This window comes from Myotis myotis, unplaced genomic scaffold (assembly GCF_014108235.1).
Source record: "Myotis myotis isolate mMyoMyo1 unplaced genomic scaffold, mMyoMyo1.p scaffold_m19_p_15, whole genome shotgun sequence".
Taxonomy (NCBI): domain Eukaryota; kingdom Metazoa; phylum Chordata; class Mammalia; order Chiroptera; family Vespertilionidae; genus Myotis; species Myotis myotis.
Genome location: NW_023416319.1, coordinates 42059103 through 42085846, shown reverse-complemented (window position 1 = coordinate 42085846; position 26744 = coordinate 42059103). Strand labels below are relative to the sequence as shown.

At 56.4% G+C, this 26744-nt stretch overlaps 1 protein-coding gene across 3 annotated transcripts in view; it reads right to left on the bottom strand.

The window, feature by feature from the left end:
* CDH23 (cadherin related 23) overlaps window positions 1-26744 on the bottom strand; it is a 359086-nt gene that overhangs the window by 159111 nt on the left and 173231 nt on the right. For all 3 annotated transcript variants that reach the window (XM_036337001.1, XM_036337002.1, XM_036337003.1), the window contains exons 10-11: window positions 26529-26717; window positions 432-581 (exon numbers count right to left, since the gene is read on the bottom strand). In XM_036337001.1, coding sequence (XP_036192894.1) covers window positions 432-581; window positions 26529-26717 — 339 coding nt within the window. The remainder of the gene's footprint in view (window positions 1-431; window positions 582-26528; window positions 26718-26744) is intronic.

The window sequence follows — 26744 nt, the reverse complement described above, 5'->3', positions numbered from 1 at the left end:
GAGCTCCCATGTGCTTCTGGAGCCTTCGTCCCCATAAGTCTCCCTGGGGCCTTTGCTGGTCCCAACCTGACCACTGCCCATCCCAGGAGCGGACAACTGGGAGTCTCCCCATCAGTGGTCACAGGCAAGTGTCCTCTGATTCTGCTGGGAGGGAGCGGCTGACGAGGGCTGGGCTGGCAGGGTCTGGACAGGAGAGCTCCTGATGGGTTTCTGAGGTGTTGACGGTGCCTAAGCAACTTCCACTCAATTCCTGGACGTTTCCTTGTCCTTGAAAAGGGAAGGCTCAGCCCAGCCCTTGCCACAGCTCAGTGAGTCAGATCCATGGGGAAGGGCGAGAAGAGGTGGAATTTAAGGGGATGGCGTCAACTTCCCACCCCCATGTCACCTGAAATCCCCCCACCCGGCCAAGAAGATAGTGAAAGGGGCCTTACATCGAAGTCGTAGCGCTCCACGGTCTCGTAGTCCAGGGGGATGGCCACCCGGATGCGAATGTCCGCCTTCCCTTGGACGGAGGTGGGGGAGATGATGAAGTGGTGTGAGTTGTTCCCCACCAGGTACACCTCGAACATGCTGTTCAGGCCCTGGGGTTAAGAATGAGGAGAAGCCAGTCAGAAGGCGCAGGAGGCCAAGGCCTGGAGCGTGCTGGAGGGGCAGAGCTGCTTTGGTGCGGGAGGTGGGTGAGGCAGGAATCCCCAGGCCCTCTCCTGGGACCCAGCACCTGGCCCCCACCCCCTGGGTCCCAGGTCTCCACTGAATGACCCTGGCCCAGCTCCCTGACCCCCTACTTCTGTCTAGGCCCTTGGGAATCTCCTCTGGCCTTTCCCTTCATCACCCCATTGGATGCCCACAACAACCTTTGCAGGTGGTTTGGTTCATTTTCTGTCTCCTGCTCCTTTTACCCTGTCCCAGTGACCCCAAGTGGAGAGGGACCTTCCAGCCGTGAGCCCCACAGGGCAATGGAGGGACGGCCAGCGGGAGGGGAGAGAAGCAAGTGCCTAGGGTAGGCCAGGACAGGAGAGGGCACAAGAGACAGTAGGACCCTGCTTCTCCCGTCCTCTCTTGGAACATGCTGATCAGGAGAACACTGGCTGGCTTACACGTGGAGCAGGAGTAATTCCATAGGCTGAGTGGCAAAGTGGACCCCATGTGACCCACACTGTGGCCAGCAGGACACTGGATCTCAGCCAGCCAGAGCTGCTGCACCCTTTGCAGGTCCCACTAAGGCCCAGTTGCTTGGTTTCAGGTGTGGGGCGTGCGCCCTCTCGGTTAGGTGTTTCTGATCATCCTAACCAGGCTCTGGCTCACGGAGCCCTCCAATGCTGCGTGGCTCATCCGCACACAAAGTGTGTGACGTCTCCATGTGACCAGGTCCCCAGATCAGGAGGGGGACCACCGCTGATGGTGGGAGACACAGCCCGAGTCTGGCCTGCTCCGAAAGGGATTCAACCTCTGCCACCTCCTGTGCAAAAGGGGGAGTTACCCCCAAACAACCCCCCCTTCAACACGGGCAGGTGGCATGTGGTTTGTAACCAACCGGTCAGGAGCCTCTCCTGACCCAGGCTGCAGATGCCCAGCAGATCCCCTGTGCACGTGTGTGTGTGTGTGTGTGTGTGTGTGTGTGTGTGTGGCACTGGGCTGCAAAGGGAAGCACGCCTTTCTTCTTGGTTGCCCAGGAATGGTGGGGGGCTCCCTGGGAAACTGTTCCTGCTGAGAAGGGGGCAGCCAGGCAACCCCAAAGCCTGGAAATGAGGCCCAGGAGTTCATCCAGGAACAAGACCCTCCACAAAGCCTGGGAGGCCCAGGTTCTCAGCCTCGGGGGTTGTCCCGCAGATGAGCAAGTACACTTGCAGAATGAATGCTTGTTAGCATTTACCCATCAGTCTCTTAAGTCGCTTCCATTTAGAACTACAAATTAGCAAAACAAGGGCACTTCTTCACTGAGCCTTTTCTGGGAGCCGGGAAGCAGGGAGTTTGAAGGGGGAGGTGGAAGGGGAGCCTCTCCTGCCAACTTGGGGTCCAGGCAAGCAGCAGGGCCTCCAGAGCCCCCAGCCTGGGGTGGCTCCCACAGCCTGTGCAGGCGACGCTCCCCTGGGCCTGTCGGGCTGTGCAGTTTCCAGTGGTCCCTGGCGTGGAAGACACCGGTCAGGTGGAGGGGATCAATTAAATGCCCGAAGGGGCACTAATAGCCAAAGCTGGCGGAGTGTGACAGCTCTGAGCAGGTGACACCGCACTTCCCCCTCCCCTGGACCCAGCACCCGGAGGCCTGAGACAGTGGGGGCAGGCCGAGTGGTGCCCCGGCAGGTAGAGCAACACCCCTTTGGGCCCCCTGCCCGGGCTCACTTACCAGGTTCTATCAGTAGGGGTCGGCCAGTCAAAGGATATGGAGCCAGAGGAGGAGCCAGAGAGGTATGGAGAGGAGGAAGGAACCAGAGAGAAAAGATGGTGAGATCCAAGGTCAGCGAAAAGGAGAGGGGCCAAGAGGGACCCCAGGAACACACCTGCTCCAGGAGAGCAGCCCCCTCTGCCCCTGAGGGGCCACAGCCTCGGGGGGTGCATGCTCACAGGTGCTGGGGAGGTCCACACAGCCCCACATCCAGAGGAGGGGAGGGACACAGAGGAAGAGGTACAAGGCCACAAAGGGGGAGGCAGCCTGAGCTCCTGTCTCCCTGAGCTCAGAGTCCACACCCAGAGCGGGCGGCAGGGCAGTGGGGGAGGCTGGGAGAGGAAGGGCCAGGTCTCTATGTCCTGCTCCCAGGAGCCTGGACAAAACCCCTGTAGGAAATGACCCTACGCACTGTCGTGTTTTAAATGTCCTAACATGGAAAATGTTAAAGACACGATAAGTACAGACATGGAGAACATTCACACCATTCAGAAGTGGCCAGGGACACAGCCATCTTTCCTTTCCCCGTTGCCCCGGCCACCGAGAGCCTTCCCAAGGCCTCACCACACCCAGCCTGGGGTCTCCTTCCCAGGACACCGTGTGTTTGGACACAAACGGGAGCACGCTATGCACATTGCTCTATGAGTCGGGGTTTTTCTTTTTACTTAAAGCTATGTCTTGGAGATAACTGCACAGATAGATGATGATGTTAACGACAACACGGCACACATTCACTGGGCACCAACTCTTTGCCAGGCTCTGATCTGTGGTTACCGTGGAATGTCAGGAGCCCCTTGAGGCCACAGACACCGTACACACCCGTGAGAGCAGGCACACAGTAGGTGCTGGGAGAGTGATGGGGCTTCAGCAGTCTTTCCTCACCCAGTCCTCTGTGCGTCCTCTTCCCGCAGGCCACAGGGTGGAGACGAAAGAATGCTGGAGCTTGGGAACCTCTCTAGGGGAAACGAGGCTCAGAGACGTTGAAGGTGCCAACCAAGGCTGCACAGGGGCCTGTGGCACAGCGAGGATAGGCTCCAGGCTGAGGTGCCCTCGGGCCAAAAGAAGTGGAGTCGGGGCCTGATGTGGGCGCCTCCCAAACGCAGCTCCAGTGCAATAGGAGTTAGCAGAGCAAACTGAGCTGGTAACGCTGAGCACTTGGGGGAGAGACCGCCAGGGGGTGGCCCGGCGGGGCGGCTGCCCCCAGCAGGGAGTTCTGAACTGGCTTCAGGAACGAATGAAAGGAAAATGGGCTCAGAGAAGGGATGCCAGGTGCAGGAAGTGGTTTTGAGCACGGTCTTAGTCCTTAGGGTATATCAGAACCTCCTGGGGGCTTTGTTAAACTAGATTGTTGCCCTCCCCCAGGAAAACCGATTCAGTAGGTCTGGGTTGGGGCCTGTAAATTGCATTTCTAACAAGTTCCAGGTGATGCGGTTATGCTGCTGGTCTGAGACCACCTTTTGAGAACCACTGCCTAAGCACAGGCATGGAGCTGGGAGGGAATACAGTGGGGCCTTGTGTACGTAATGATGAGTACACAGGTGAGCTGATTTGCAAAGGGTCCGTGCAGGGAAGCTGGCCTGATTGCTGGGATCATGGGAGGCGTTGTGGGCCTCCCGAAGTCCCACCGCGGGTACCATCTTGAGGGCTTTCGCATCGCTTCCACAGACAATGGGGAGTGCTCCATGCTCTCTAGAGCAGCGGAGGTCAAAGGAGGAAGGCGAACTTGGCAGCCACGCGTGAGCCACACCAGGGCAGCCCTTCTCATCTGGCTGCACGAGAGAGTTGCCAGCGGGCTCTGCAAAGAAACACGGATGCCCAAGGCCACTGTGTCACAGTCCCTCAGGGTGGAGCCCCAACAGCTGTTTTTTCCGACGCTCCCGAAGGCACCATGTTGCACAGCCAGGGTTGGGAAGACAGGATACACAGGGATGCAGAGGGGAGAGGCAGAGTGGAAGTTCTCCACCGGCCACACATCAAAATCGCCTGGGGACTCTAAACTATCCCCATGTCTAGGCGATACCCCAGACCAAGGAAATCAGACCTGTGGGGTGGGAAGGGCAGAAAGCAACCAGACATCAGGATTTCGTAACCCTCTCCAGATTGTTCATTCTACTGTGCATCCCAGGAAGAGTGAGAGCTCCTAGGGCAGACCAGTGGTTCTGAGGGTGGTGCCGGGATCCTTGGCATCAGCATCACCTAGGAATGGCCAGTAATGCAAATTTTGGGGCCACGCCCAGTTCTATTGAATTAGAAAGCCTAGAGAGGGGGCCCAGTGCTGGTTTTGTTGGTGGTAGTATTTTGTTAATCCTCTCCCGAGGATATTTTTCCATTGATATTTAAGGAGAGTGGAAGAGAAAGGGAAAGATAGAAATATCGCTGTGAGAGAAACACCTCAAGGTCCAGATCAGGGCCCAGGCCCGCGAGGAGCCTGCAACCAAGGCACATGCCCTTGACCAGAATTGAACCCAGGACCCTTTGATCTGCAGACTGATGCTCTATCCACCGAGCCAAACTGGCTAGGGCCCCGGTGCTGTTTTAACGAGCCCTCCATGTGTTCTGATACTCGCTCAAGTTTGAGAATCACCAGGATGGAGCAAGGCTGGGGAAGGAGCAAGGCTGAGAAGAGCAAAGAGGATCAGTCAGACAGATATGGTGGCTGAGCAGCTGGGGAGAGAAAGCTGAGTTAAAACCTTGGGGGTGGGGTGGGGTGGGGGAGGTGGTAGTGCTGGAGCTGTGATCACGTGCACAGGCAGAGAGGGTGCTGAGCTAGTGTAGATTCCGCTTGTGCACCTGGCCAGGCCTGAGCGCTGGGTTTCCTGGGAGATCTCTCACCGGATGGGGCCTGACACTGCAGCTGCAGGACCCTCGCAGGGCTGGCCTGAGACCCCAGAGCCACTTTCTGGCTAAGTCCCCTCAAATGTTCAGCCTGCCTCGGCTAGAGGGTAATTTGTTCAAGCCGCACAGCTGCCATCAAAGGAGTGGCCCTGCAGTCTAAGTTCTTAATCACCCTCTCCTGGCCTCTCCAGTGTCCCTCCCACTGCAAAGCGCTGCTCCACATCCCTAAGGAGAGCACTGTGGGCTCCCCCGCCCCCACCCTGCACAGGGCACCTCTCCCAAGGTCAGGGAGCAAGGCTAACGGTAGGGAAGTGGGGCTGGTGGAGGGCCCAGCCCTATGGTCCCCAGCCTGGCTGGGCCTCCTCCCACCCTGGCCCTCACGCACTGCCAGGCCCTGCAGGGGGCTGCTTGGTGGGGTGAGATGGGAGGGAGGGAGGCGGAGAGGCAGGAGGCCCTCTTGGAGCTGATGAGGGGCAATTTTGTTGGGAAGGGAGATAAAGAGGAACATCAAAAGGAGTCCCAGGGTGTGTGGAGAGGAACCCGGTGGATTAAATTCTCCTCCAGCTGGGAGCGCGATGAGAAGGCTGATAGCTGGCAGCTGCGGGTCCTGGAGCTGAGCAGCAGCGCCCACCTGCCCCTTATCAGGCTGGGGAGCCAGCGCCGCGGGGCTGCGAGGGTTTGGCTTTATTTACTTATCGGAGGGGAAAGGACACTCCTCGCCTCCGCTGGTCCCACCCCGTGCAGCAAGCTGTGCTTTGCTGTGGTGACTGAAGTCTTGCCACCCCCCATGGAGGGCAGCAGGACAGCCGGGCATTATCAGCTGCTGCCAGAAGGGGCTGGGTCCCTCCACTCCCCCAAACCTGGCTCCTCCTCCCCCCGGAAGTGGAGGGGTGGCCCTGAGAGCCACCAAAGCAGGCACTCACTGCCCAGAGCGACCTCTTTTTCTCTGCAGTGACCGGCTCCGCGAATGGACCCAGTGTTGTTTCTCAACTATTTACCGAGAGGCTACTCTGGGCTGGGTCTTCCACAAGCATCGGCTCACCGACTGCTCACACCACCCTGAGGCCCAGAATGGGATTTACATTAAGGATGGCCCCTAAGGTTGGCCCCTGCGGGTGGGCTGGCACAGGGAGTCCTGGGTTCTCTCTGATCCTGGCCTGACGCTCTCCGAGCAGGCTCTCAGTCATTGCCTGTGGGCTCTGGGCACTGGCACTTCCCTCAGCAGGTGGCCTAGTCCCCCAAAGGGAGGTGCCCTGTGGAGGGGGGGGAGCCCACAGTGCTCTCCTCCGGGATGTGCAGCCTGCAGCTGTCTCCTGCACCCCTCTGGCTCTCCCTGGATCTCCCCACCCTGATGCACCGCCCTGCTGACAGAGGCACCAGTTAGCCCCACGGCGATGCTCTCTCTCCTGACTTTGGGTCAGGGCGGTAGCTGGTTGGTGACTCAGTGGTGCGAGGCAGTGGAGCGAGTGGTGGGAACAGGCCCCGCATCTTCCTAGCTGTGTGACCTTGGGCAGCTCCCCTCCCCTCCTGCAGCCTCAGTTCCCTCATCTGAGAAGTAGGGAGAGGGACATGCCGCAGGAGTAAGAAGCAGGTCACTGCTTTCCCCACCATGTTCTGAGAGCCTGGAATGCGTTCTTCCTTTGTACCCCAAATGCTAGGGAACCCTCACCCCACCCTATGATGTGCCTTTAGCTCCTTTTAACGGGGGAAGAAAGACCAGGGTCATGCAAATGCCAGGTGGACAAGGGAAGGCAGCAAGGGCCAAAGCGGTCTTTACATGGGGGCGGGCTGTGCAGTTGTGCATCAAGACGGAGATGGGCCGGGGACCTCCCGAGGCACCCACGGAGTGCTGTGGGCTGGTGGGGCACCCTTAGCCCAAGCTGGGAACAGGGCAGGGGCCTGCAGTGCAGAGAAGGGCCCCAAAGTAGTGTCACCCCCACAGAAGCCCTGTCCAGAACTTAGGCCTGCCAGGGAGGAGCCCGTGACCAGTGATGCCAGGGTGCGAAGCCCTGAGCTTCAGTGCTGGCTGGAAGCACACGGCCTGACCCCAGATTTGGGCACTGCCCGTTTCCGCGGTGTGGTTTTGCCCAAAGAATTTTACCTCCTTGAGCCTTAATTTCCTTCTCTGCAAGATAAGGCAGAATACGGGCTGCCGACAGGGCAATTGTGGGTGAGCTGCAAAATCTCGGTAAAACGCCTGGGTCAGAGCACGTGCTCAGTAAAGGAGAGTTATTGTTGTTCTAGAAGGGAGGGGGCGGAGGGGCTGATTTCTACACCTTGGCCAGGAATGAGAGCGCACGAAGGCTTGGATGTGCGTGGGGATGAGGGGAGCCCCCCTCCTGGGCAGGGGCCCTAGTTCTCCCTCCCGCCAGTGCTCTGCTGTCTAATCCATGCTATTGACAGAGAAAATCAAAGCTACTGAAGATTCCTTATCACTCCTTTGTCTATCCTCTCACTCAATTAACCCCAATCAGACGTGCCCAAGTGAACCTTAGGCAGAGGGCCGGCCTCTCTTCACTCCCCACCTCAATGCTTGCAGCTTCTCCCTCCAGACCCCCACACCTAAGGGGGGGCACATTTCTCTGGCCCTGCCCCCCCCCACCCCCAGGGCAGCTTCCCATGCTCAGTGCACCAGGCGGCCCACTGTGACGCTGGACTCCAGGGGATGATGGGAAGGAGCCCTGTGGTGGTCACTGGCCCCTAACCCTGCCTCAACCCCAAGTTGCAAGAGTCCAGGAGAACTGATGCTGGCGCATCATGGGCAAGTCCTGGGTGAGGGACCACCGTCTGTCTTCTGTTCTCCCATCTCCTCCGGTTCCTGGGCATAGAATTCCAACTCCAGGACCTCAGGGCCCATGCCACTCGGTGTAGCTCAGCCCTGCTCCTTCTCTGGTGCATTCCAGGCTTGTCCAGCCATCAGCGCCTCCGTTTCTCCACCTGGGAGTCGGCTACACTGTCTGCACCAGAGTGAAGGGAACAGCCCTCACTTCAGGCTCTTGCCCACCTAACGCCCTTCGCAAGCCCCTCTGTGCTTTGGGCCCTTGAGCAGCATGGGCCTAAGGTCTGGACCCCATTTTCTCTGGATCGGCCGTTCCTCCCTGTGTGACTGGGGCAAACCCTGTGTTCTCGCTGGGCCTCAGTTTCCTGATCTACACATGGGACGTACGGACTGGGGGACTCTCTAAGAACCACTGATACCTGCTTCCCACTCCTCTGCCTCTCTGTGCCTTCTCTCTTACTCTTTTCATCTTTGTCTTTTCTTCAAGTCCTCTCCTCTCTTCCCTCTCTCCTCTCTCCTCTCTTCTTCTATCCCTCTTCTTCTTGCTCTTTCCCCTCTCACCGTTCTCTTTTCCATTTCTCCCTCTCTTCTTTACCATCTACCTCCATTATTTCTCTCTTCCTCTTGTTGCCCCCTTTCCTCCCCCCCGCCCCCTCCCTGTGCCTGTCCCTCTCTGTCAGACCCCCTCCCCCTCTCCCAGGTTATCTGTTGGATTCCACACACGCCTGCACAGACGGGATCAATCCCAGGCTGCCTTGCCTTCAGCTTATCTCTGCTCCAAATGATTGATTTTCCCTCTTTAAGAGTAATTTGCTGGTGAATTCCATGTATTGCAAAAACCCTTGTGAAATCTAATTCAATCCGATTGGCATCTGGCACTTTGGGGAAAGAATACTAGAGAGCTGTCAATTTCATCACACGGTCATGTGTATAGAGGGCGTGTCTAGAGAAGGGGTGCAAGGTGGGCAGGTGCTCTTCACCTGCACTTGCGCACCTCCCCCCCCCCCCCTCAGAAAGGATCTTGTCCGCTGGCCTGTCAGCCAGCCCCAGCTCTTCTGGGAAATGAATTATAAGGCGCATTGGGTACTTGCAATAAGGTAAATGAGGCTCAGGTGCTTTCAAATTCTATTTTCCCAATTCGCACCACAGTGCACTATGGGAAACTCACACTTCCCAAGCCCAGCTACACCTGACCACCTGCCTCTCTCCTTGCCACTCTCCCCTTGCCTCCTCCCCATTTTCCAGGCTGAGTCCCAACTCCAGGGACCCAGCAAAGCCTATGTCGAAGGTGGTAGGTCAGCCCTACTTTCTCTTTTCCACATTCCAGGCTTGTTTGGATCAGAGCCTCCGTTTCTCTACTCTGGGAGCGGGCCACCTCTCAGGCCTGAATCAGATGATGGGGTACCAGCTGTCCCAGTTTGCCTGGGACTGAGAGGGTTCCCAGGACTTAGAACATACAGAGCTAAAACCTGGGCAGTCTCGGGCAAACCAGGCAAGCTGGTCCCCAGCTCTACCAGCTGGGCCTGAGAGCCTAGTAGGGGTCAACTGGCACCACTGCCCAGGCCTGGAGGTCATGCGCTTGGCGTGGTAAACAAGGGGTTCTAAGCATCTAGTTCCAACCACGCTACCCCGGGTCCTACAGGTGCTCCCCAAAGGCTGAGCTGACCTCCGGGGCACAGGGCCTCCTCCAGCTCACACACAGGCCTAGCCCTGACCAGAGAGGGCAGGTGCACAACTGACCAGCGGCTCTTGCTCAGCCTGGTGGCCATTGCTCTGGGTGGGTCCTGGCTGGGAGGGGTTAGTTCAGCTGTGGGCAAACTACGGCCCGTTTGAAATGAATAAAACTAAAAAAAAAAAAGACCGTACCCTTTTATGTAATGATGTTTACTTTGAATTTATATTAGTTCACACAAACACTCCATCCATGCTTTTGTTCCGGCCCTCCGGTCCAGTGTAAGAACCCATTGTGGCCCTCGAGTCAAAAAGTTTGCCCACCCCTGGGTTAGTTGCTGCCTGAGTACACCGGGTACGGCAAAGCTACCTGTACCCACCCCCAGAGTTGGAACCAGCCACTGTGACCCCAGTTCTCTGCCCCAAGTGAACAGCCATTTGTGGGAGGAGTCGATCTTTGGGCTGCTCTGGCCCAGTGGGTATTGTCTGAAACAAAGTGGTGTTAGGGGGACTGGCCAGGAGGGCTGGGCTCTCCCCTTAACAGTGTCTGTGGGCGTGGCCAAAGGCCAGCTTTACGTGGAGGGCCTGGGTTACAGGGGCCTTGCCAGGCCCACACACACAGGGTGCTGTCACAGTCACCTGGTCTGGTAATCCACACAGAGGACAGAGGGGGCCACGTAGGATTTATGAGGCTTGAGCTCTTCATTCCAGGACAACATGTTCCACTCCCCCCAGATCCCAAGGAAGTGAGGCCACGCCCCCGCTGCCTTCCCTTTCTCCCTCCTGCACGTGCCCCTATTTGCAAGGCACCTACCCCAAGTGGAAAGCCTAGCAATTCCTTCCTCGTGGACCCGCCTGGTAACCCAGGCGCACCCCCAACACAGGTGGCCGCTTTACTGATGGTGAAGGTCTGACATTCTGACCAGCATTCTGATCGACGTGGTCCTCACCCCCATACCTGGCTTCAACCCCCTCCTTCACTCTGCTGTCAAACTCCACCCTGGAGTTTGGGCTGGGGTTGGGAGGGGGCTAAAGTGGGGTATACGTGTTCTCAGTGGTGCAGGGAGGAGAGTCCAATTTGCAGGAAAAAGGTTGTGCATCCCAGGCTGCTCCAAGCCCAGAATTGTCCCTCCGTCTCTCTGGGGTCCCTTCTGTCTGGGGAGGAACACCTGATCTGAGGGACAGGGCCTTGTGGGAGGAGTCTCGATGGCTGGCTGAGGGGCACCCACGCTGTGCCTTCTGCCCAGGACCTCTAGGGGCCTCTGACAGGAGCAGGGAGGGGCTGGTGCAGAGCTAGGAGCAGGGCCTTGCATGCGGCAACTTGCATGCAAGCTGATCTTACCATGCTAAAACTATTTCCCTGTTCCCACAGAGAGAGAAATGTGTGGCCAGGCAAAGAAATCTAACCGCTTTATGGAAATCAGGAGGGGGACACTGCCTGCTGCTAATCCCACCACTTTGTATTCCGCTGCCTCTCCACTAGCCAATCCATCTTCCTGCGCCTCTGCGTGGCGGGGGCTGCGAGGCCGGAGCGGTGGGAGGGAGGAGAGAACTGGAGGTGACGTGCTTCTGTGACCTCAGGTAAACTACCTGCTCTCTGGGCTGCCTTTCAAATGAGGGCTCCACGGCCGTCAGGAGGCCTGGAGGAGAGAGATCATGACCCCTTAGAGGCCATGAACCTGGAGTCCTGCGGTCCTGGGAGCCAGAAGAAAGTGGGCAATTTCATCTCCCTTCCCTTCCTAGCCTTCCGCCAGGTGAAGCGGCCCCGACTCAGGTCCCCTTCCCTGTGGACAAAGACACCACACGTGCCCTAAGAAATGGGTCCTGGGCAGAGTCAGGGTGCTGAGCTCCAGGCAGATGGATGACTATGCCTGGAGACAGCCCCACATGTCACTCAGCCACCACTGGGCATCCCAGAGTCAAACTCAGGCACAGCTGCCCAGGCCTGCAGAGAGTCCCTCCTGCTTGATAAAGTCCACGCCTCTCAAGGTACGCATGCATTCGCTAAACAATAACTATAGTTAAATGGACAAAGGCATAAATGAACGAGCTACATGACTGTATCTGTGAGTGTGTGGGTGTGAGAAAAATCAGAGAGAAGACAGAGATAGGAGGAAGTACAGAAAGGGGGGCAAGAGAGATAATCGGATTCTAAGAGAAACTAATAGAGACAAATCAGAGAGAGAGAGAGAGACAGAGAGAGAGAGAGAGAGACAGAGAGACAGAGAGAGAGAGAGAGAGAGTAGGGCACCCAGCTAAGGAACTAATATGAGGTAAAGATGAAACCAGCAAGGCCTGGCCGCTGCCCAGCCGTGATGGCAGATGTTGGCAGTTCCCATCTTCTTGTCCTCCTTCTAGCCTGCCCCTCCCATCTCTGGGATCCAAACTCTAGCCTCATTCCAACCACTGCCTTTCCCACCTACCCCACATGCAGCCCTGACCATTCTTTTTGTCTGCTATTACCCTTGGTCACTGTCTTCATGATTAACCAACCCAAAGCACAGCGGTGAGGATATCATTCGTGCTCAAGAACCATCAATGGCTCCCAATTGCCTGCTGAATGAGGTTTAAACTCATCTGGCATTCCAGGCCCTCCAGCCTCCCTCTTTGGCTGTACAGCAGGGTGTGTATCGCATACTTGCACAATTAAATGACAGGGAGAGAAGGGTGGCGCTGAGTCTAAAAGTCCACCAGTGCTGCTATTTATGCTGGAACCTGTCACTTCACCTTCGGGTGGGGAAATGGCGGGAGTGGAAGGTTGGGCAAGTGGAGAGGCCTTCAATAATTGGTAATTTTTATAATTAACATGCAGTAAAATAGACATTTTGGGGGTATACAGTTCTATGAATTTAACACATGGATGGATTTGTGTTGCCCTCATTACAACCAGGATACAGAACAGCCCCTTAACCCCAAGAACTCTGCGATGCTCTCCCTCTACAATTTCCTCTGCTCCCCAAACCCCTGCTCACCACCGATCGGTCCTCCATCACTAGTTTTATCTTTGGAGAGTGTCATGGAATCACGCAGGATGCAGCCTTTGGGACCGGCTGCGTCACCTGCCTTGGAGATCCCCTGATTCTCACTTCACCTTAGCGGTCTGCTTGCCCAAGCACAGTCCCATCCCTATGAGCATGGGACCGAGTTACTGCAGCTGCATGGGCCACAGAGCTTGGGGGAGCCCTGCCTCCCTCTCAGGGCTGAGCTGTGGGTGTGCCAGGGGAGGGCATTAAGGCAGGTGGGAGAAGAGGGTCAAGTGGATTAAAAAAAAAAAGCCTGGTCAGCCTGCTCTGTAAATCTTAGAGGATTTGGACATTCCCTAATGAGGGCAATTAAGTCATTATGCTGAAAACAGAAACGTAATCACAGATTCACATGCTAATTGACAACTAGGGCTGGAAGTTAGGGCAGGCTGCCTTCTCCCTCATCTGAGTCCTGCTCGGTGCTCCCACTGCCTTCATCCTCCTCCGGCCGCCTAGTGCTCCCTCTGAGTCCTCTCCTGCCTCAGGGGCAGCTCCTTCTCAGTGTCTTTCCTGGCTCATCCTCCTCTCCCCTAACACTGGGGACCCCAGGGCTGCTCAGCCCCAGCGCTGCTCTCTGCTCCACCCACAACCCATTGCAGTGAGCCAAGCTAGACCTGTGACTTTATTATTTTTAAATTTTGTTAATCCTCACCCGAGGATATTTTCCCATTGATTCTTAGAGAGAGTGGAAGGAAGGGAGGGAGACACACAGAGAGAAATATCGATGGGCTGCCTCTAGCACACACCCTGACCTGGGGCCAGGGATGGAGCTTGCAACTGAAGTGCATGCCCTTGACCAGAATCAAACCTGAGACCCTTCGGTCTGAGGGCTGACACTCCATCCACGGAGCCAAACCGGCCAAGGCGAAGCCCCGTGGCTTCATATACAATCCAGATGCTGGCCTGGCGACGCTTACATTCCCATCTCCAGCCAGAGCCACAGAGTGGTGGCTGGAACCTGCTTGGCTTGTCGAGGCTCCTGTTAGATTTCCAGAATCTGGGAGAGCCAGTGAGGTCACATTGGCAGCTGGAGTTGGGCTGTGGTAGGAGCATCTACACCATAAAAATCCACAAAAGCTACAACAGAGGAGCCCCTCCCCCACCCCAGAGTTGCCTAGTGCAGTGGTCGGCAAACTGTGGCCTCTTGAGTGTGGCTCTTCCACAAAATACCACGTGCGGGCGCGCACGTACAGTGCAATTGAAACTTCGTGGCCACACTCAAGGGGCCAAAGAGCCGTATGTGGCTCGTGAGCTGCAGTTTGCTGACCACTGGCCTAGTGGATCCTTACCAGCACACCCCTCTGCCTTCTCAGCACTTCCATGGGGTGTCTGACAGCATGTCACACATAATATGCTGAAAGCGAACCACGAATTCCACCTTCCCCTCCAAACCTACTGCTTCTCCATCTCAGGAAGTAAGAACTCCATGTTTCTAACGGTCAAACACCTTGTGTTGCCATTCTCACCTCCTTCCTACGCCACCCCCCACACACATCAGCAGATCCTATTACCTCTCCCTTCAAACCTGCCCAGGAGCTGACACTGCACCCTCCACAGCGCCTCCAATCACCGTCCTCCCCTCCCAGTCACCGCCCTGCCCTGTGCTGTCTATTCACCCTGGGCAGCCAGAGTGTTCTTTTAAAAAATTTGTTAGTTAAAGATGAAATTCACTGTTTTAACATCAAAAGCATACAAATTCAGGGGTTTTAAGTATATTCATGATATTGCAATTACCACCTTTCTCCGATCCCCAAACATTTTCATCTCTCCAAAAGGAATCCCCACACCCGTGAGTGCTCACGCCTCATCCGCCTCCCCTGGTCCCTACAATCACTCACCTGACTCCTTTCTGTGGATTTGCCTTTTCTGGACATTTCATACAAATAAAATGATACATGATGCGGCCTTTTGAGTCTGGCTTCTCTTACCTCACACAATGCCTTCTAGGTTCACCCATGTGGTAGTATCTGTCAGTACTTCACTACCATAATCAATATAATAAAAACCTAAGCGACCATTACAGCAGAATGACCAGAAGGACTGGTCACGATGATGTGCGCTGACCACCAGGGGGCAGATGCTCAATGCAGGAGCTGCCCCCTGGTGGTCAGTGTGCTCCCACAGGGGGACCACCACTCAGCCAGAAGCCGGGCTCATGGCTAGTGAGTGCAACGGCATGGCAGGAGCCTCTCCCGCCTGCAGCGAGGGGTCCCAGACTGCGAGAGCCCCGGACTGTGAGGGGATCCTGGACTGCGAGAGGGCACAGGCTGGGCTAGTCCTATATAATAAAAGGCTAATTTGCAAATCAGCTGAATGGTGGAACGACCCTTCGCTATGATGCACACTGACCACCAGGGGGCAGACGCTCAACGCAGAAGCTGCCCCCTGGTGGTCAGTCCGCTCCCACAGGGGGAGTGCCGCTCAGCCAGAAGCCAGGCTCACGGCTGGCGAGCGCAGTGGTGGTGGTGGTGGGAGCCCCTTCCGCCTCTGTGGCAGAGCTAAGGACCCGTTGGAACAGGCCTAAGCCTGCAGGCGGACATCCCCTGAGGGTTCCCGGACTGTGAGAGGGTACAGGTGGGGCTGAGGGACCCTCCACCCCCAGTGCACGAATGTCGTGCACCGGGCCTCTAGTGGGTGAATAATATTCCACCGTGTGGCGAGATAACATTCTGTTCTACCCACTCATCAGCTGATGGGCATCGGGTTGTTTACACAGAGTATCCCTTTGAAATGTCACTCAGATCAAGTCACTAGCTCAGGGAGTGCCTGCCTCACTCTTGAGAATGCCAAGCCCTGACAGTGCCCAGCGGGTCTGGCCTCCTCTCTCTTCCTTTACTGATGTGCAGGCCACTGTGCTTGCTGTTCATCCTGCTTAGAATGCTCTTCCTCCCAATATCCACATGGCTCGCCCTCACCTCACTGAGGTCTCTTCTCAAATGCCACTTATCAGAGGGGCTCCCACTGACCCCGCCCCCTCCCAGGGCTCCCTTAAACCCCTCGCCTTGCTTTATTTCCCCCCTGCCTCACACACCACCTAACAGCACCCATGTATTTACTTGTTTGATTCTTTAGTCTTCCACCCTGGACCACAGCTGCCTGCGGCCTGGACTTGGGCTGTTGTGCTCACTTAGGAAGAGAACCTAGAATCACATCCAGAACAGAGGAGTTGCTCAGCAAATACTGAGTAAATGAAGGAACGGGTGGATTCCACCTCCCCGCTCAATTCAAGAGCCCACAGGGCATCTCTCACTTCCCGCCCCAGGCCCGGGCGCGCCCAGCCTGTGTTCACTCGCACTGCGCTCGTCCGTGCTGCTCTGTGACTTTATGAGGAGGTTCCTCTCTGAGCCTCGCTTTGCTCATGAGAGCGGAGCAGAGATTATCCCTGCTGGCACGAGACTCAGGGCGCAAGTCAGGGCGAAGGAGCAAAGCCGCTCTGCGCCGGCTAACCCGCCGTCAACATACGACGCCCTTGAGCTCGACAATTCCTTCTTCCTCTCCATTCCTTTTTCAAACGAAGTGGGCGACAGATGGAAACTGAGGTCTGGGGATGGGGAAGGGAAGGTCTCTGCCCTGTGCCTTCATGGGCAGTGACACCACCACCATGAAACCTTGCTTTGCCAGGAAGTGCCTCTTGCCCCGCCCACCAGGTCCTGCACTGACGCCCCCCTCCCAGGGCACAGAGCCGGCAGGTGCCCAGGCGGGCAGGACAGGGTGCTGGCTTGGGGAGCGGGCTCTGTGCCCTCCTTGGTGGCCCACCCTCACCACAGCTGCCCGGCGGGACTCTCCAGTCCCTGTTTCTAGTTGATTAGGGTGTTTCCCAGCCCACGGTCAGTGATGGGGCGAGACACTTGGACACAACTCCCAGTGGCTGTGCTTAGCACTACCCTGTGAGACAGGGGCACAGTCAAAACACACCACCTGCTGCTGTCAGGGGCACTGCGAGAGGTGGCAAAGGGGGCGGGGAGAGGGAGTGTGGGAGGAAGAAACCACGTTCTAGGGTGGGACTGGGCTCAGTGGTGCCCATGGTGAAGGGGCACCATGGTGGGCATGAGCCAGCCAAGAGGCGATGGAGAGAGGAAGAGGGATGGAGAGTGAGGTTTGTTAGACCTGCTCGGCTCCCAGGGGGGATCTGCAGGAAGACCAGCCGCTGCTTTTAGGGCAGGGGTGGGCAAACTTTTTGACTCGAGGGCCACAATGGGTTCTTAAACTGGACCGGAGGGCCGGAACAAAAGCATGGATGGAGTGTTTGTGTGAACTAATATAAATTCAAAGTAAACATCATTACATAAAAGGGTACGGTCTTTTTTTTTTTTAGTTTTATTCATTTCAAACGGGCAGGATCCGTCCCGCGGGCCGTAGTTTGCCCACAGCTGTTTTAGGGAGTGATTCCCACGATAAAATGACTCCCACTCTCTCCCACCCATTCAGTCCTGCTCACGAGCGTGGGGGGTGGTGGGCATGGGGAAGGAGACCACCGCCAGGGAGCTGGGTGAGAGGGGACTGACCCCCAAATCCCATATGAAAGGTGACCCCCAGCTGCTGGGGGTCTGAGCCGAGGGCACCTGGGCGGGAGTGGGTGAAGAACGGGCCCTGGTGCCAGGGCTGCCAAATAGGCTGCCTGCTGCACACCTCGCCGGGGCTGTGGGCCGGTGTAAACAGTACGCTCATTAGATTACAAACGAGACCAAATTAGGAGGTGTCTGCGCCCTGCCAAGGGCTCCCTCAGGTCCTCAGGGAGGCTGGAGCTTAGCACGAAGAGAGGAATCACACCACGGGATGCAGCCACGCACAGACAAATCCTCATAATCATCGTCGTCACCGTAAGAGCCTCAGCGAAGCCAACTGGGGAGAAATTAATGGGAAAAGCACAGGCAGGGCTGCCCGCTCCCCTTGGCTTCCCTTCCAGAGCGGCTGCTTTGAAGTGGGCAGATCCTCTCCGGGGGAGAGCCTAATCTTGGGGGAGAAACCCTGGAAATGCGAGCGGAAGCTGAGACAACAGAGGTCTGGCCAACGGACCCTGCCCACCACCAGGGAGGAGGCGGGGCGGGGACAATGCAGTGGGGCTCACCCAGGCCCCGCGGAGTCCAGGGACCGGCTCAGCTGGCGCTGCTTTGGGTGGACACTGTGCCGCAGAACCCGCAGAGCCGCAGAGAAACAGGAGCCGCCAGGGTGGGCACTCTGGCTGGGGGGATGGCGATCAGCCTTCCCACCACCTCCTCTCTGCTTTCCTTCCCTGGGTGAGAGGTGCAGCGTGTGAGGGGCGTTTCATCATTTCCCTGTACCTCCGGGGAGCCTCAGGGGGAAGTTCGTGATTTCCGGCCAGATCCCAGTTCCCTCCCTGAAGGAGGGAAAGAAGGGCCTGGATACCTGAGCATCAGACATGCACAGAGGACAGGAGCCTACATCTGCCGCCATGGACGCTGTGCCAGCCCTGCCCTCTCGTCCCTGCTTCTCGGGGTTGGGTTCTAGTTCAGGCTGCTTTGGAAAGCAGAGGTCCCGGCCCTGGGTGTCAGCCGGCTGGATGAGTAACAGCTGGAATTGCTCGCTGCGGTGGCCGGGAGGCATGTTTCCCGTGACTCCACTGAAAAGTAGGTGCTGGCAGTGGATTGATGGGGCCCAGCTGAGCGGTGGCCTGGAGGGTCCAGAACTGGAAAATGGACCCCCAGCTGAGTGTGTGACATGGAGCAAATGTCCTCCCTGCTCCCACCCTCGCCTACCCCATCCCACCCCACCCCACAGGGATGTGTGGCCCAGACCCCAACTCAGAGCAGTGAAATGTGGGCCAGAGAGAGGCAGCTGAGGAGGGAGCATGCTGAGGTTCGCAGTCAGTGAGCACAGGGGTTCAAGAGGGGTGGCATCTTTTTGGGGGCCACAGACCCCCCCGCCGACAGTATGGGGAAGCCCCTTCTCAGAATAACATTTTAAATTGTATAACATAAAACAAACCCACAAAGTCGACTAATTATTTTGAAATACAGTCATCAAAGTATTTTTAAAGGGTATTATGGTAGAATCATGTGCTTTTTAATGCATGAGACAATGAGATTTGGGCCTAATATATGCTGTAATTTCAAAGTAGTGATGCATGTGAATGGCATTTTGAGATCCCCGGGACACCTGTAATAGGTGAAAATATCTGCGATTTCTCTTGGGGTCAAAGTCACAGGTGCCACTAATGCCATTTTTTCATACTTAAAGGGCGTGGCTCAAGGTCAGTGAGAGGTCAGTGAAAATAAAGATGCAGTTTTCTCCGTCCAGAGTCATGGGTGCCTGGGGGTTCCATGGGCCTCCCCTCCCGGGTCCGGACCCCTGGCTGACAGGAAGCCTGGGGGGGCCCGGCAGCCACAGAACCTTGAGGGCCGCACGAGGAGAGGGCCCGAGAAACTGCAGGCTGGACAGACGGACCAATGGGAACAAATGCGAAATTAAATGTAAATAAGCACGAGGTTGCGGGCTGGGCTCTCTGACGGGCCTGGGGCACACGTGGAGTGGAAAGGGAGGGTGATGGATAAAAGCAGCGCCGCCGAGATGAGCAGGAGAACGAGAAAGCCCCCTCCCCTCCTCGCTGGCCCGCTCCCGCTGCCCATCCCTGTGATACACCCCGCGCTGTGGAATATGGCCTTTCTCTCGTCATTTGCTCTCTTTCATTTATTTATTGGTGATGTTTTCTCCTTGGGGAGGGGACTCATCTTCTCTGTGTTTTCTCTGCCCCTCAAACAAATGAATTGTGTCATCTCCTGCCTGCAACAGGAATTAGCTCCTGACAGATGCGTCCCCGCTCACCTCTGTCGGGCAGGCGCCCCTCCTTGCCTGGTCTTCCCCCTTTGCCTCCCCCCAGCCACGCTGGAAACTTCTGAGGAGAATGGGGAGCCCTGCAATACAAGCGTAAAGCACAGGACTGAGGTTCGAGGCCAAGCCCTGAGGCCCACTGTCCGTGTGAGCTCAGGGAAGCCCTTTCAGCTCTCTGAGCCCTGCCTGCCTCCTCTCTGAAAAGGACACGACATTACATATATAGTAGCTCTCAGGGCTGGGGACAATACAAGCAGTCAAACGTTCCAGGGCGCTTTTCATAGGCTCGCACTGTTCTAAGGACACATATTGACTTACTTAATTCTCATGAGAGCGTGTGAGGCAGGTACTATTACTGTCTCCCTTTCGCAGATTAGAAAACCCAGTCAGAGGGGATACGTAAGTCCCCTAAGGTCACACAGATCAAAAGTGGCAGAGCCGGGATTTGAACCCAGGCAGTCCGTCCTCAAAGCCCTGGTTTGAACCACTCCAGCTGCTTCTCTCTCCCTAACCTGTGGGACCCGATAAACAAGCACATGGGCAGCTGGGAGAGGTTGGTGGGAGACGAGGCCCACAGAAGTGCCTGGCCCCCGGCCCCAAGTGGGGAGCAGAGGCCGCTGGAGCAAGTTCGGGAAGGGAGGGTGAGCCGACGTCGGGGCGGCAATGAGGAGGGAAGTCAGGTGGCACCCTCCCCTCCTCTTGGACCAAAAGGATGCCCTGAACATGAATCGAACCGCAACCTCCTGGTTCACAGGTAGAGGCTCAACCACTGAACCACACCAGCCGGGCAGGATGGGAGCATGACTTGCCTGGAGTCACTCTGCGGTGGGGCCTGCTTCTGTGTTTCCTCTACCACCTCCAATGGGCTGCTGGGGAGGTCTGGCTGCAGAATGCTGTGGTCAGAGTTCAAAATCCTGAGCCAATTCTACCGGGGGGGGGGGGGGGGTCTGTCACAAAGACTCAAGGCGGCCACTCCGCGAAGAGCTCTGAAGGCAGTTTGTCTTGGACTTCTCAAGTTTCCTTATAAGGGGACTGGGGTCCTTGGCTTCTTGCAGACGCCTGAAGAGGAAATGGCTAAACTGCACGAGAGCCTCGGGCTGGAGCTAGAAAGCACCTGCTGGAGCCAGTGGCCAGGGCAGGCGCGGGTCTTCTGTGTGGGAGACTTTCCTACCTCCACCTGCTTCGGCCCCTGACAGTCCACTTTCAACACAGCAATCAGATGGCTCCTTAAGAAAGAGGACTCAGAACCTGCCAACTCCCTCGCTCCCCACTGGGCCCAGCGTGACAGGAAAACGCCTCCCTGTGCTGCCGAGGCCTGGCCTTCGTCTGCTGTGACTGCGGCCTCGCCTCCGACCGCTCCTCAGCTCGTGGTCACAGGGGCCTCTTTTCTGCTCCCTGAAGATGCCGGGCCATTTCCAGGCCCCTCTGCCCCTGACGGGGAGCACCTGCGGCGAGAATGTCCTCCCTGCGCAGCCCCCATGGCTGCCTCTCTGCACCTCCCTGGAAGGCCTTCCTGTACCACTGAGTCAAAAATAGTCCCCCCCCCCCCCCAAGCCCACAACTCACAGGCTACTGGCTTCTTGACTTTCATTCCCACCTGCAACGATGCTGTGCTTATTCCTCCGCCTCCCCACGGGACGACACAGAAGCTCCCGGAGGCCAGGGGCCCCATGTCCAGCACTGTCCCCCGTGTCGGCACAGAGCAGGTGCACAGTGATGTTTGTGGGGTGAATGAATGCATTAACCACCCCCCTCCCCGACCTGTGCAAATTTCAATACAGTCCCTCAGAACGGTGGGGGCAAATGAATGAGGTCTGTTTCCAGAAGCAGCCAGAACCAGGCAGTAGAGGTGGGGAATACTGGGGCCCCACTCCCCATTCTAACCCTGTTCCTCCGCGAAGATGTTCTCAAGGACAACAGCAGGCGTGTCCTGCGAAGCTGTGGGTCAGGAGCGAGGCAGAAATACAGTGGATCAAATGCTCCCAACTCCTGAGGAGAAAGACACGACGCACGAAGAGATGTCTCCCGATGGAGGCAGGTGAGAGAAACTGCCGGGTTTTAGCTACCCGAGTGCACTGGGAGGGGTCGTGCATAATGCAAAACGGTGTTTAAAAGCACACCCAGTTGCTGGAATTTGTAAAGCAGCCGGATGCACGGACGGCCCCCACACTCCCTGTCTCCCTCCCCCCCCTCCCCCCCCTTCAGAGGCAGGATGCAGAACACAGATAATCCACTTGCTTCGAAGGAGAAGAAGGTTTGAGAGCTGAATGGAAAATTCCAACCATCCCAATAACCCCACCGGTGTAGATGGGCAAACAGGACAGCCTGGGGCCGGCTCAGCTGTAGCTAGGACTCGGGGGGAGTGGGGAGGAGGCACAGGCAAGATCAGGAGAGGAAAAGTTAACTAAGTGGAGAAAATGCAAAGAACATGCGGGGGCAGGAGGTGGGTGCGGACAGGATGGCATCAACGCGAACAAGTGTGCTGCGCGCTTCCCGTGGCTTCCCTGAGCCGGGGAAGGGCAGGAGACCGCCCAGCAGCCGGGCACGGGAACGAAGCTAGCTGCCGCAGCCTTTAATTTGAAACTCAGAGATGGGCTCCCACACCAAGGCTGACTCCTGGGGCCTTTGCCTTGAGATTTCTTTTGGGTGTGATTTGCATTACAACCGTTTATTTGCATCTCAACTGTCACCCAGAATAAATGGGTTGTTGTTGGTTTCAGCCCACCCTGTCCCTTCCTTCCCTGGCTTCTGTGAGTTTTCTATAGCCTAGCAAATCAGAAGAAATTACTCCCGGAGACTTGACAATGAGGATGGAGTCCTTGGGAGAGAGAAGGGGCCTCTCTCAAGCACCTTTGTCGCCCGGAATGGTCCGGCAGAGCCTGAGATGCAGCAAGACACCGAGTAGAACCTTCAAAGTGCAGAGGACGGCAGGCACCACCCAGTCTTTGTGAATTAGATTAGCATCCTGATTAGGAATGCTGGCTGCACAGTGCTGACTGGGGGCTAACTGCTGCCTCCCTCCCGTGCTGTTTGCCATCAGCACCCTCTACTGCCCCAAAGTGGACGTTTGGGGTCCCCTTCCTACACAAACTTGCAGGAATTGGGCTTCAGCACAACAGCCCTGAGCGATGGCCAGTCGGGGTCACTGTCATTCACTCGTGCCCTAACCCCACTATCCGTACTTCTGAAGTGAGCAAAAGCAGACCTGCCCCTGCCCATGGCTCGTTCCGTCTAATCGGGAGACAGATATTAGATCCTCACACAAATAATGCAAATCACAGTCCTGGGGAGCAGAAGGGGGAACCACTGGCTCCACAGGATCTGTGACACCTGTGATCCTCTCCACATGCAGGGGCCCCTTCTTCCTCCAAGTTTGCTCAATGAGCACATTTTCCTGCCACAGTTAGCAAATCCAGAGTCACCTTCAACTCAGACACAAATCCCGACAGACGCATTCCCCCATCAGAAAGGAGACTGGGAGAAATGACAACTAGAAAGTCTCTTACAAAAGTTGCCTGAGTTCTCCTAGAGCAGCGGTTCTCAACCTGTGGGTCGCGACCCTTTTGGGGGTCGAACAACCCTTTCACAGGGGTCGCCTAAGACCATCGGAAAACATATATAATTACATATTGTTTTTGTGATTAATCACTATCCTTTAATTATGTTCAATTTGTAACAATGAAATTGGGGGTCACCACAACATGAGGAACTGTATTAAAGGCTCGGGGCATTAGGAAGGTTGAGAACCACAGTCTTAGAGTTTTCAGTGGCCTCTGTCTTTTCTGTTCCTGTTGGCAAAGAGGCTGAACACTCCAGCCTGGGGCCTAGGGGCCTGACCCTCAGCGCCACGGGCTGGGCCCTGGGCAGCCGTGGCAAACTACGGCCCTCAGGCCGGATCCGGGCCAGTTTGAAATGAATAAAACTAAAAAAAAAAAAAAAGACCGTACCCTTTTATGTAATGATGTTTACTTTGAATTTATATTAGTTCACACAAACACTCCATCCATGCTTTTGTTCCGGCCCTCCGGTCCAGTTTAAGAACCCATTGTGGCCCTCGAGTCAAAAAGTTTGCCCACCCCTGGCCTAGGGCAAAGTGTCCAGACCTGAATCGCTCTAGGGTTTTGGCGAGTGGAGAAGACATCCGACCAAGATAAAGAGCGCAGGCAGTTTAGAAAGCAGCTTGTCCCGCCCTTGTACTTAGCAAGCAGCCCGGGACCACACTGGGGTGGTGTGGGTGGGGGTGGTGCGGGTGCAGCTCTGTTGGGAGCTCGGAGGATGAGATAACCTTAGGGTGGGACAGTCTGGGCCTTGGGGCTGCGGCTCCTCCGGGATAGTTCTCTTCCTGCACCTCACTGTGCCCCGGAGAAGTGGAACCCTGTGGGGAGGAGGCCAGTCCTCCACTGTCAGAGACGCTGGCCAACTCCCTGGGGAAAAGAGGGCAACGGTCCCTCGCTGTGCTGGATCCCGTGTCTACAGCAGGCGTGCTGGTGCCTGTGCCTGGGTGGGGAGCCGTCACTAGAGGGAGGCTGTACCCAGACACCCCTCAAATTTCTGTAGATGCCTCAGAAAGGGCTTCCAGCAAAGAGCCTGAGATAAAACCCAAGGGGTCAGGGTGCCCTTGGAACCCACTCCCTCACCCCCGACCAGGCCGGTGAGCAGGGCCTGGGGGGTTCGGGATTTGCTGGTGGTGATGCTCCCTGAACCCCTCTGGTTAGACCTGTGCGTGTGGCAGGTACTGCACTAGGTCCTCTGCACAAATCCCAGGGCTCCTCCCCTCCATATCCTTGTTGGTAGCCCCGGTGGCAGACACAGATTGATGGCTGCTTCCCCACATCCCACAGCCTCTGGCGGTGAGGTGGGGCATGCAGCCAGTTCTGGCGGATGGGCCCACTCTGGAACGAAGCATAGAGGAGCCGGGGCTTAACCCCCCAGCCTTCCCCTCCCTGCTGCAGGGACCACTGGAACGGCAGTGCACCTGAGTATGTCGGTCTTACACAGACCAGTGAAGCGAGACTTAGAAAGGGCCAATGACTCACCCAAGGACACAGAACCAGCAAATGGCAAGGCGGCACTTGAACACAGGCCCCATCCGATTCCAGAGCTTGGGCCTCGAACACTACACAAGCTGCCTCCCCTCTGGGTCGCCTCTAAAATTGAGCCCAAATTCCTTGACGGGCATTTAAGGTATGTCCCAGCCCACCTTCCCACCAGCCCGCTACACAAACCCTGCATCAGTCACATCAGTGGCCACCTGTCCCTCCATCCACTTGCAGGTTTCTCCCTCTGGGCCTCTCTGTGGGCAGCTGCTCACCCCGCCAGCCCCCTGCGCTCCGGTTCACTATCTGATTTACGCCCCAAGGCTCAGCCCTAGTCTGCCTCTTGTCAGAGAGTCTTTCCCGACTTCCAGCCCTATGTCCCCTTCCTCAGGGAGCTCCAGAGCCCTCGCTGGGCATTCCTGGGCCCTGGACCCACCGCCGGTGCCAGTGCCTCTGCGCTCCTGGGCTGTTGTTATACCCGTCTATCTCCACTTTCTAAACTTTCTACATTTTGTATATGTTTTATTCTATTTATTTATATTTATAAATTCTCACCCAAGGACACATTTTTATTGATTCTAGAGAAAGAGGAAGGGAGAGGTAGAGAGGGAAAGAAACATCGATGCAAGAGAGAAACATTGATCGGTTGCTTTCTGTACGCGTCTGGACCTGGGATCGAACCTGCAACCTGGGTATGTGCCCTGACTGGAAACCAAACCCTCGACCCTTCAGTGCACGGGACAATGCTCCAACCACCTGAGCCACACCGGCCAAAGCTTATATACGTTTCAAAAGGTTCATACCACCTTTGTGTAGACACACTTGGGTCCTTGGGAAGGACCATGGAGTTATACTTCCTGAGCTCCCTCAAGGGGCCAAATATAGATCCTTATAAACAGTAGGTGCTTAATACATACTTCAGTGATCAGACAGATGGGTCTGAAATGACTTAGCAGGAGATGGAGGCGCGCGCACACACACACACACACACACACACACACACACACACACACACACTCAGGAACTGATCTGCCCCTGTGGCCCTGACTCCTTGCGGGGGACCGTGTCCAGCTGAGAGAAGCTGGCGGGAGGAGAGGGATGTAGGAGGTAGGGCACCTGGGTGGGGGGAGGGGGAGCGGGCGCAGGCAGGCATGCTGGGCAGTTGCAGAGCAGTCAGAGTGGAGGGGGCAGGAGGAGCGAGGAGAGGGCTGGGCCTGGACAGGCCAGTGCAGGAGCCCTAAGCGAGGAGTCGTTGCAGGAAGGACCTCGGGCTGGGAGCCTAATGGAATTCCTGAGCTGAGTGGGCTGGGGAGCAGCGATAATAAATAGAAGTCCTGTTGACAATTGTGGCTGTGACGGCCAGGGGAGAGGGGCCATCCACATAGAAGCCTGCCTCATCCGAACCTGGCCCGTGGCCCGTGGCCCATGGCCCGTGACATAGGGCCTGCCAGGGCTCATGGGGCTGCAGCCTAGCCCCAGAGCCTTCTCTCCCCTGTCCCACTCAACCTCTTCCTCACTGAGGCCTAAGTCCCTCCTTTCTAAGACTGGCCTCAGCCAGGTAGGTCCTTGGGCAAGGGGATACAGGCATCCCAGACCCCTCTGGGGTCTCCTATGGCCTGGATCTCCTTGAAAGCACTTACACTCCTCTCACAGAAAAGGAGGGGTCATGATTACCCTGGAAGCAGGAATAAGACATTCTTCCAACGTCATCAGTTATACAAGAGCCTCTACCTTTTAAAATGCCTATTTTTTGGTGTATGTTTTATAGTGCACATACTATATTAGTAGGACAATCATGCATATAGCTTCTAAATAAATAACTAAATGCTGGAGGTGTATATTCAGACGTTTTTTGCAGGGGGTAGGGAGTAGTCGAAAAGTTAGAGACCACTGATTTTTTCAGCCTTATTTATCCTCAGACACAGCAGGGGCGGGGCTGTAGCACAGAGATACCAGGTGACTCTCCCAGGCAGGGTGGTGGGTCTAGATGGGCCATAGTTCCAGGGACTCACCTCATCCCTGTCCACCACCTGGATGAAGAGGGGGAGGGCAAAGCCGACCTGCGCCAGCTCAGTGATGGCCACGCTGTACTCGGAGCTGTTGAACTCTGGGGCATTGTCATTGATATCGATAACCAGGATGTTGAAGGTCGTGGTGACGGTGGCGTCGGAGGGGGTGCGGTCATCATTCAGCTCTGTGCCCTGCAGATGGAGGACAAACACTTCAGG